Genomic DNA, 10,626 nt, shown 5'->3' on the forward strand with positions numbered 1-10,626 from the left:
GATCAGTTAAGTGGAATTAAAACCCCTCTCTTTCTATTTCAAATAGTGATCCAGGACACACTGTTGGTTCACACACAACCTGCCTTGAAAGAGATGAGAACTCTTCAGCTGAACTGCACCTGAAAAGGATTATTTTATGGTCCAGAAAAAATCTTCAGCCCTGACTGCACAGGTAACCCCACTGAAACAAATGACTGAAGTTTGAGTCTTAATTACTGCGTGAACTGAGTTTATTATACACACACGTGTTTAAAGATTTTCTTCTGTTAAAGTCTAATCTCTTGGTAAACTTATCCTCCAATCATTAACCTAGCAGGGCGGCTCAAGGACTTTCTCTGCTGACACAAACAAGTAAATCACCATTAGCACACAGTCCCCTTCACAGGCTCTTTTACCCAGATACGACGCACGTGAGTACTCTGATAAGTACTTTCAAAAGATAAGTCAGTGTTGACCATGTTTGCCGAGATAGCAATAACCTCTGTTTCTGTTTCCATGTAACAAATGCAGAAAGCAGTAAGATGCTTTAGGTTTGTGTTGTGGTTTAACCCAGACAACAAGAAGTATCACACAGCTGATCGGTCACTCCTCCCTGGATGGAAGGGGGAGCAAATCAGAAGAGTAAAAGTGAGAAAACTTGTGGGTTGAGATAAAGACAGTTTAATAAGTAAAGCAAAAGCCACTTGCATGCGAGCAAAGCAAAACAAGGAATTGATTCACCACTTCCCATCGGCAGGCAGGTGTTCAGCCATCTCCAGGAAAGCAGGGCTCCATCACACGTAATGGTTACTTGGGAAGACAAAATGCCGTCACTCCAAACATCCCCTGCTTCCTTCTTCTTCCCCCAGCTTTATACATTGAGCCTGACGTCATATGGCATGGAATATCCCTTTGGTCAGGGGGGTCAGCTGTCCCAGCTGTGCCCCGGACATGTTCTGGTGCACCCCCAGCCCACTGGCTGGTGGGTGGGGTGAGAAGCAGGAAAGCCCTTGGCTCTGTGTAAGCACTGCTCAGCGATAACGAAAACATCTCTGTGTTATCAGTGCTGATTTTTTTAAAGCAGCAGGACACTGCGAATACTGCAATATAAAATGTCAAGTTAGTGACTGTAGAAAAGCCCCTGTGCTGACATCAGCAAAACACTGAAGTTTTTTCTGAAAATCTAAGCTATTGCTGTCAAGCAGGCTACTCCCCTTCCCACCCCAGCTTGCAGCACAATGTGCAAACATCTGCAAACATGTGCACATGTGCAAACCTCACTGCCCATGCAGAAAGCAAAAGTCATGCAAGACTGCAAAGCCTTCCCTTAGGAAGCCCAGGGCTCCAAAATATAGGCTGGGAAGTCCTTGGAGGGGGGCTTAGACACATTCTTCCAGTTACAAATGGCTCTAACCTCCGAATGGTATGGCTTATTCTGGGCTGGAGAACTGAAGGGTTTCACTTAGTCAAAATGCTCAGCTGCACCATGCCTCTGTCTCTAGGTTGACTGTCAGTGTTTTAGCAAAGCTGATGGCATCTCTGTCCTCACCACTTTTCCCCATTTGTTACACTAAAATCTCTAACTACAATTTACAGCACTTCTAAGATAAGGACAGACAAAAAATGAAGTGTGTGCTGCATACTTAGAACCTGAGAACAAACCTCAAGGGCTAAATTCTTCTGTTACACACTTTTTATATTTGGAGCAAGTAACACCTACAATAACTGCTAGCAAAAGACAATTAAAATAAAACATTAATGTAATTCTCCAGACTGTGAAAGTTATAAGCAGCTAGAACCTTCAAAAAGGGTAGTCCCCACACATGCTAAGATATACAAATATATTTCCCACTTCTGCCAAGGAAAATTTTCAATTATTCCCCATGGTGAATCTTGTCAAATGTCTCTGGCAAATGGTATTTCCAATTTCAACACCCTGTGAAAACAGAGTCTGAGCTGAACTCTCACAATATTTGAGGAATGCACAAGAGCTAAATTCTGAGTTTGCAACGTATATATACATCAAGTACTTTTGTTTTTGAAAAGCTCTGAAGTTCAAGGTCAACTACCCAGTGACTTCAGGACTAAAATTGCACTGGGACTCTCTTCCCTAACTCACACGAGGAACGGTGACTTGCTCTTCCACTAAACACAGACTGTTTCTGTGTTCCTGCTCCTCATCCTAAAACTTTTATTGGAATGCGATGTAGCTAACCTCTGTCACTCTACAGCTTGGCATTCCCAGGCTCCCTTGGTTGTCTGCTCTTTTCCAATGGCTGGTGGGCAGAGATGTCCTCATTTGTGTGGTCTTTTCTCCCTCTGCCACCCAAAGTCTTTGCTCAAACTGGGATCTGAAAGTTCCTCTGCAATGAACGACAGGGCCCACTGGATGCCAAAAGCTAGAGCTTTGCTGGCTTTCCTACTACAGCTGCAACTCACGGATGCACACTGAGCAAGATTCAGGGCCACAGTGGGTTGCCTTCCCTATTCTCTGCCATGAAGTCATACTCTGTGTCACCATACAGCTCTTTTAGGTTATTTATATAGAACCTTTACAATTAAACAATGTTTACCTCTTCCCTGTCCTTAGGAGTTCAAATCCTTCATTGATTTTAGTGAGAGGAAGTGTGTGGGTTATTAATGTATCTAGAACAAATTTTTTCTTCATGTAGTCAGCAACTAGTTTAGGGACTGAATCTTTACTCTTCCAGCCTGAAAAAAAACCACATTCAATGGATAAAGAATCATTAAATGCTTGTGAAAATAGATAAAACTCACAGCAGCTTAAATTTTCAGATGGAAGTTCTATAGCAGAATGGTATGATGAGACGTTGAAGCATATCTTTACCTTTGCAACACAGAGTGCCTGCAGGAGGCATGGGACGAAGTGCAGCTATTCTACATATGACAAACCCAGTAAGTGCCCTACTGGTCAAAGACTAATTTTCTAACATTTTAATCTTTACAGAATCCAAACTTTCCCTCACACTAAATACTGTTTCAACCTGTCTATTAATCCATTGTCCGCTAAATCACACATCATAGAAACAGCAGAGTACTGACAAGCATGTTGGTAACTGGTAACTTCACTGCCTAGTCAAAATTGGGGGTGCTGGGGACAGTGGGTCTCTTTTTTCTTACAAGCAGCATTAGATGGAGCTAGCTCAAATAGAAAGATGCCCTTCCAGAGGAACCTAATTTGTCTCTGCTGTTTTGGTTTTGTTTACACAGGTGTCTATGAAATACATCAGAGGAACTGGTTGTGAGCGAGAAAACTTCTTGTTGGAAATAAGTTTTCTGTGGCCTTCAGCTTTGTGTTGAGTGAGCTAGGGTTTGTGGAGTGTGCAGCTCTGCTGGGAGAGCTCAGAAGAGAGAAAGAACTGGAATGGCCTGACGGCAGCTGGCAAGGGGCTGAGCTGGAGTCGGACCCTTAGTGTCCTTTAGGGTCCTGACTCTCCACCTCTCCCGCTCTCTCTTTTTCTTTCCTTCTCTTTCTGTCTGACTGTTCCTCTCATCCTCCTTTTCACTCTGGCTCTTTTTCTCTCCTTCCCTCCCCACCCCCCTCCCCTCCCCATCTATTCTTCATTTTCTTTTTCTCCCTTTGTCCTTTTCTTTCTCCTTTTCTTTCCTTATCTCTTTTTCTTGTCTCTATTTTTCTCTTCTTCTCCCTCCCTCCCTTCCTCTTCCTTTTCTTTCTCTCTTCTTCTACCTTTCTCTCTTGACTCCTTTCTTTTTTTTCTCATTTTCCCCTCTTTTTATGTTTCCCTTCTTCTTTTTCTCTACTTTTTGTCTTTTTATTTCTTCCTTTCTCTGCCTCTTCTTCTCTCCCCCTTTTTCCCTCCTCCTTCCCTCTCTGTTTTTCTCTTTCCTCCTCTCACTAACAGTTCCCATAATTAATTCCCTTTGTGCTTCTTTGTCAGCAAAATAGCTACCAATATTACTCCCAACAGGACAACTTCAGCAATGAAATGAATTTAGATATATCCCATTTCATTCCAGATTATTTACAAGTTTCCCAAGCCAGTCAAATCACATCTTTCCAAGTCCTTACCTCCAAAGACGGACCCTTTCCAGGTGCGACCAGTGAAGAGGAGCATGGGGTCAAAAGAGATCTTCTGTGCCGCAGGGGGCACTCCCACGATCACACTGACTCCGTAGTTGTTGTGGCAACAGGCCAAGGCTGCAGTCTGCATTTGAAACACAGGGACACCCCAGAGTCAGGCCAGATTTGCCACTGGGGCACAAAAAGTTTGAATTCCTTCTCCTCCTCTCAGGGCTCAGCTTGCAATTCATTTTGTGTAACTGAAACCCCATCAAACAATTCCCATTGTATCTGCTTACACCATTGTATCTCCTGTCATAGGTTAGACATGTCCTAGCTTTGTTCTGCTTCCCCATTTTGTCTTAGTCGTTACTGATACACCACTGTTGGAAAGCAGAGAGTGGGCTACGTGAAATTTGTCCTCCCTGGTTAGGCCAGGGGACTACATGGAAGTTCCCTTTCCTAAGTTTTTGAGCATGCTTCTGTTCCTGCATCTCAGCGGCAGATAGCTGGATTGACAGGTCTGAAGTTAGCTTGACACTTTGCCAGTGGCCTGCAGCTCCTCACCCTCACTGCTTAGTGGGTTAGCGCAGAGAGAGCGAATAAGCTAATGCCTCGTTTGACCACACGTTTTGGTTGCATACCATGGTTTCGGTACGGCCGATGACCTCAAAGGAGTAGTCCACGCCATGGCCGGTCATCTCAGTGAGCACCTCCTCCACAGGCTTCTTGAAATCTTTAGGGTTGACACAGTCAGTGGCTCCCAGCTCCTTGGCCTTGGCAAACTTATCCTTGTTGATGTCAACGGCAATGATGCGGGAAGCTCCAGCTGCCTTGCAGCCCATGACAACAGAGAGGCCAACTCCTCCGAGGCCAAAGACAGCACAGATAGAGCCTGGTTCCACCTATAATAACCATATAAATATGGCATGCTGTTACAGTCTGGGTAAAGTACAATGCATTTTCTTATTACCAACATGTCTTCACTTAAGGCACATCTTGTAATTTAAAAATTACCTGCTGGGAAGGAATTTGCACATGCATACCAACTGGTGCAGTAGCCAGCTACACTGTTATAATCCTACATGTGAATAAGATAAATTGTCCCTAAAATACATTTCTGAGACCAGGTTTTCATTACACATCTCATCTTCAGGTTTAGAGACACTTTTTTTTTTAAATTATGCTTTATATTCCCATGGTGTTAAGATCTGCAGTGCCACTCCACTGGAAACGAATGTATTGCTACAAATCATGAATGTTGTACATTTAGGCTTCCAGCTATTCCTAGACTTAAGCTACAATAAAACAAATCAGCTCTGTTGTAACATTTTTCTAGGGGTGATAAACCAATGAGAGAAAACTTAATAGATGGTAAGAAGTATTTTTACTGGCTTTTGAATTGCAGACTTCTGAGCACCTTAGAGACAGAGAAACTGAAGTAGGCATCTGATACTGAAGTAGTATCTTCTTTCCACCCTCAACTCAACAGAGTCTGCAGCTCCTGGCTGCTGTCCTGACAACCCGCTCACAGGCCACACGATCCTCAACAGACCTCACGAGATAGCAGAAACACCCCCCCCCCATGGTACTGACCTTGGCAGTCTGCACAGCAGCCCCGTAACCAGTTGAAAATCCACAGCCAATGAGACAAACTTTTTCGAGAGGAGCAGCAGAATCGATTTTGGCTGCAGCAGATTCGTGCACTACGGTGTATTCAGTGAAGGTACTCGTGCCGATAAAATGGTGAACTGCTTTGCCTTCACAGGTGAACCTAGTGGTGCCGTCAGGCATTAATCCAGCAGCTGAACAAATGCTGTTTGAAAGATGATCAGAAATAACGGCAAGTGAAATCTGTTGAGTGATCAGTTTTGTATAAATAAAAATCAAATAGGGGTCACAGGCGACCCAGGAATACTCACTCATTTTTACTGCACAGATTACTCTTGGTGCTTAAGCAACTGCTGCATTCCCCACACTGCGGAACAAAGAGTGGAATCACCTTGTCTCCTAGAAATAAAACAGTGATTACAGAGGATTGAAAAAGGCAAACAACAAGCATGCAGGTAGAAACATGAAGCAAGTGTATTTAATCCCTAGACGAATGTGCATTAGGAGTGCAGTGCTGGTCTTATTTCCTTCTGCTGCTCTTGGAAGATAAACCATCTCTTTCTGTTATAAATGACATCATTAGTGCAGAGTTATGACAACGAATTTCAATATGCAAAATCCCTCCTGTCTTTCACAGAACTGAGTCTGAGCTATGTCATAAAATTGTGTTAGCTACTGACTTGCCCAAAGTACTCATTCAGCAGTTTATTGCATCTTCTACCTAAAAGGAAAAGAGTAATACACAGGTGAAGAAACTGAGATAAGAAGTGGCATCCACTAGGACAGGAGGCTGGCATGCCAAGATAACAAAACTGTAAACTGTGCATACAAAGAATGGGAAATTAAGCATTAAGTTCCCAGCCCTCTTGAGTCTCTTTCCTATTTGCAGTCCTACTACTGTTGCTCTGGAGTAAAGAGAGGTAAAATATCTTTCACTGAAGTTTTTTTCAGGCCTGCTTTTTCAGTTCACTGGAAACACATGGCAGCTAGAATTAACCAGAGTGATTTATGCACCCAGGCGTAAGAGAAAAAGCAGTTAGAGGTATCACTGAAATTTGCAGTATATATATTTGTTCGGAGTTAAAGCAGAAATCTCTAAGAAAGCTTTTTCTTATCATACAAAATGACCTGCTTTGGATGGACTTCACTCTTGTTTCCAGTGGGAACAAAGACACTGGAAGGACAGAGGTGTTAAAACTCCTTGGGTATTGTAACAAATTGCCTGGATAAAATGGAGCATTTCTGTGCAGTTTTTGTTCACTGCATATCTTGTCTGAATAATTTAGCCCTTGTTAGAATTTGTCTGGTCCTGTAAAAGCGTATAGAAATCCCATCTCGTATTGCTGCAGCTGGAGGAAAATCAGCATTTTCCACTGACTTCTCTATCTACCCACTGTGGTTCAAAGAGAGTGTAGCAAAAGGCACAATTAAGTGTCCTCGGAGCAAAACAGCCGTCGGTGAGCGGTGCTGACCCACCAGCACTGGCGCTGCACACATGCAAAGCCTGCCACAGGATGGGCACTCCAGTCGTGCCCTGACACTTTTGAAGAGGAGGAATTGAACACACAGACCTAAGTTCTGCTCTACTGAGGTCAATGGATTATTTAGCTGTTAGGAGAATTAAAAGAAGGTGCTTTGATATGTTGTCTAGGGCTTTGCTTTGCCTTATTCTTGGGAGAGATGAGCTGTGTAAACTGTGTTTAAAGAACTTGCAGCTAATACCTGATTTCCTATGACCAACAGCAAACAATCTATGTTCTTAATCCCATGACAGGAAAACTGTTCTGTAGGTGGAAAGCAAGATGCAGATGGTTTTGCCAAAAACAAAAGAAATTAAATAGCAAAATCTGAAAATAATACACAGAAAGATGTAAACAGCACGTACTGTCCTTTAAGGAACGCTTGAAAAAAATCTCAAAGTTGGAACATTTTCCTCTGCGATACAAGTATTGATGCATATCATCATTTTTGACTTAAACAGGAGTCTGGAAACTCAGCACAGGGTTTGTGTTCAGCGCTGTTTCATACCTGGTTTCATCGAAGTTACTCCCTCCCCAACACTCTCCACAACACCAGCTGCTTCATGCCCAAGAATGATTGGAAAAGGCATAACCAGCGCACCAGTCACCACATGGTCATCAGAACGACAGATCCCTGTTGCCACGATCTGATTTAGAGGAAAGACAAGAACATTTCAGCATTTAACCCTGCCATGTTGTATGTGGAAGTGAAATATCATATATTAGAAGACGTTGCTCGCTTCCCTCAAAAATCACATATGCGCACGATAAATCTCCAGGTCAAACCCTTTTGGTTGCGTGGCTCATGATTTTCACAGTTTGCGCAAGTCTTTAATCTCCAAAGCAAGGCTCTTTTGTGCGTGTTTGCTGTGCACTACTGAGCTCTATAGGGAGTCTCACTGATTAGCTGGCAGAACCAGTGTTCTAGCAATTACATATGAAAAACAGAATAAAATAAAGTATTCCTAATGTTTGTATATAAATACATAAATACAAAAAGGTTGCAATATTATAGAAATATTAAAAATTATTCAAATATAAATTAACTATTGCATATTATTTATAAACATAGAAATATATCTTTTGCATTCCTTACTTTTAGGTTATATTAAAATGTATCATGTTATATAAAATATGTATTATACAATTATACACTGTTATATATAATTACATTACATAATATTTCTAGATTTTAAGTATATATCTGGTGTATATACCAAAATTTAGGCTACACATATTTTATAGCACATTTTGCCTTTTCTTGCAGGTGGCACAGCAGTACTTCTTTTGAAACATTTGAGTATGTCTTTACAACTTTTATTCTGACAAACGGGAGTTGTCAACTTCATGAGAGGGTTCTCCTCCCTTGTGTAACACTGGAAATTTCTCTAGAATGAAAACAGCTGCTGAATTCCACTGAGAAAGTTCCTGAAATGTAACAGATGCTCAATACGCAGTTAAAAACGGAGCCCCCAGCCCCACGGAGCTGTTTCACAGATTCAAAGAAAAAAGAAGCTCTTGCTCCACTCTATAAGAGATTCAGATTTTTGCCTTGTACTGTAATTTTTTCAGCCTATTAGGAGCACAGGTGTCTCAATAAACAGAAATCGCAATGCTGAAAAACTTTTTTTTTAAAAAAGAACCTCATGATCCAATTTAGGACTTGAAGCATGTTCCACAGAGGCTCACTGAATAGTAACTACTCACCTAGTGAATGTTTTCCAACTGGATCCTAAAAATCTATAGAAACAATTCCGGTAAGCAGCAAGATAGAAAGCAAGTCAAAATGGTTGTTTTAAATTTTATTTTTACTACCTTTATGCGAACTTCATGTGTTTTTGGTGGGGCAACTTCTACTTCCTCAATAGAAAACGGTTTATTGGCTTCCCACAGGACTGCTGCTTTGCATTTAATGACCTGCAAACAGAGCAGAGAAAAAGGGAATGACTCTTGCATTTGCTAGTCACCACACAGACAGATTCCTGCATTTCTGCATGTGAAATTCCTGCTCATATTTGGGGGAGGAGATGGGAAAACACAATAAAAAACCAAAACAAAACACAACACGCAACAAAAAAGCCAACACCCAAAGCACAGTGCAAGCCCATTTTTTTCCCCCACCAAGATCAAGTCTGACTTTGTTAATATTTCTGGCATACAAAGTTTTCAGCAACATATCTAATAGTCTCCTAGGAGAACCGAATACCTTATCCATCCTCCTTGCTCCTTCTCTGTTCCTAGCTTCCTTGGAGGATTATTTTTGCCTTGTTGGATTATTGGTGTATATTTGTACCTTCTCAGAGATGGCACACTCAGTGATGCCATACATCAGGTTGTGATAAAGCCTGCATTGCCTAGAACAGCCTGTGTCAGGAGCTGTCCAAACTGCTAACAATGGACTTCAGAGCCTCCTACATAAAAGATTTTCCCATCACCCTTATGGGTGACACTGTATTAAGTCCTCAGTCACTCTACTAAGTCCTCCTCATTGCGAGCATTCAGGTGGCATTACTTTAGAGGGAAATGGAGGTGAATCGAGGCCAGGATGCAAGCTGTTGAGCACATGCGTAAGTATTCTGTGTGAGTGGGACCCTGGGACTGGGACAACTTAACACCAGAAAAGTTCTTGGGGGGGGAGAAGAAATAAAGCAAATTTTTAGTATTAAAGCTTTTGAAGTAGCAGTAGAAATAACAAACTGTCAACTGGTAACAAAAATAATTACTAGGAAATACTAAACGTATGAAATAAAATAGTGCACTTTGAGCAGCCAGACCCAATGTTGGAATAAGCACAACACTTTAAAAAGGATGGACTCAAGAGGGGTTTGCACTGAATTTAATATTTCATGTGTCAAATGCCAATGTGATTAGTAAAAAATTCACAAGTGGGGCCAAAGATCACATTTTAAAGGGCCACATTTTCAAGGAAACTTACTTTAAAAAGGGCTTATGTATTTATACTGTATCCCCCATAGCGCAATAATGATTTCACAGCTTGCACATGCAAAGCACACCTAGTGTTTGTAAGAACAAAGGTAGCTAAGAACTGTGGATTGCAGAGAACAAATAAATATCTTCTACAACTAGGCACTGGTTAACTATGTATTGTTGTGCTGGTTGAGTCCCTCTGAACTTTTACTGACTACAACAGGATCCCACAGTGGCACTAACAGCACACTCTCACCCATTTACTCTGTTAAGGCAAGCGCTGGCTGGAGTCACAGGGTTGTTTTCTGCTGGTGAGTTCTGCCAGCACTACAAGTTACGGCAGCAGGGAGAGGGCAGCTGCAAAAACACACCCTTTTAGCAGGGCATGAGGATTATGCTGCTCAATCACATAAACTTCATGGCAACTCACACATTACTCCAACTTAAACACAGGGAAAACAAAGCAGTTTAGTTCCATCACAACACTTCATTTACCACGCGCAGCCCAAGGCTGGGCAGAGGTCTGAACTTGGTGAATTTCCCTAC

General features: G+C 41.9%; 1 protein-coding gene across 1 annotated transcript in view; it reads right to left on the reverse strand.

Moving 5' to 3' along the window:
- Positions 1-1,054: 1,054 nt before the first annotated feature.
- LOC104466949 (alcohol dehydrogenase 1) overlaps positions 1,055-10,626 on the reverse strand; it is a 10,516-nt gene continuing 944 nt past the window's right edge. Inside the window, exons 2-9 of the mRNA XM_010080538.1 lie at positions 8,968-9,069; positions 7,661-7,799; positions 5,944-6,031; positions 5,618-5,837; positions 4,666-4,926; positions 4,031-4,166; positions 2,553-2,691; positions 1,055-1,079 (exon numbers count right to left, since the gene is read on the reverse strand). Coding sequence (XP_010078840.1) covers positions 1,055-1,079; positions 2,553-2,691; positions 4,031-4,166; positions 4,666-4,926; positions 5,618-5,837; positions 5,944-6,031; positions 7,661-7,799; positions 8,968-9,069 — 1,110 coding nt within the window. The remainder of the gene's footprint in view (positions 1,080-2,552; positions 2,692-4,030; positions 4,167-4,665; positions 4,927-5,617; positions 5,838-5,943; positions 6,032-7,660; positions 7,800-8,967; positions 9,070-10,626) is intronic.

Source organism: Pterocles gutturalis, unplaced genomic scaffold (genome assembly GCF_000699245.1).
Source record: "Pterocles gutturalis isolate BGI_N339 unplaced genomic scaffold, ASM69924v1 scaffold14606, whole genome shotgun sequence".
Taxonomy (NCBI): Eukaryota; Metazoa; Chordata; class Aves; order Pterocliformes; family Pteroclidae; genus Pterocles; species Pterocles gutturalis.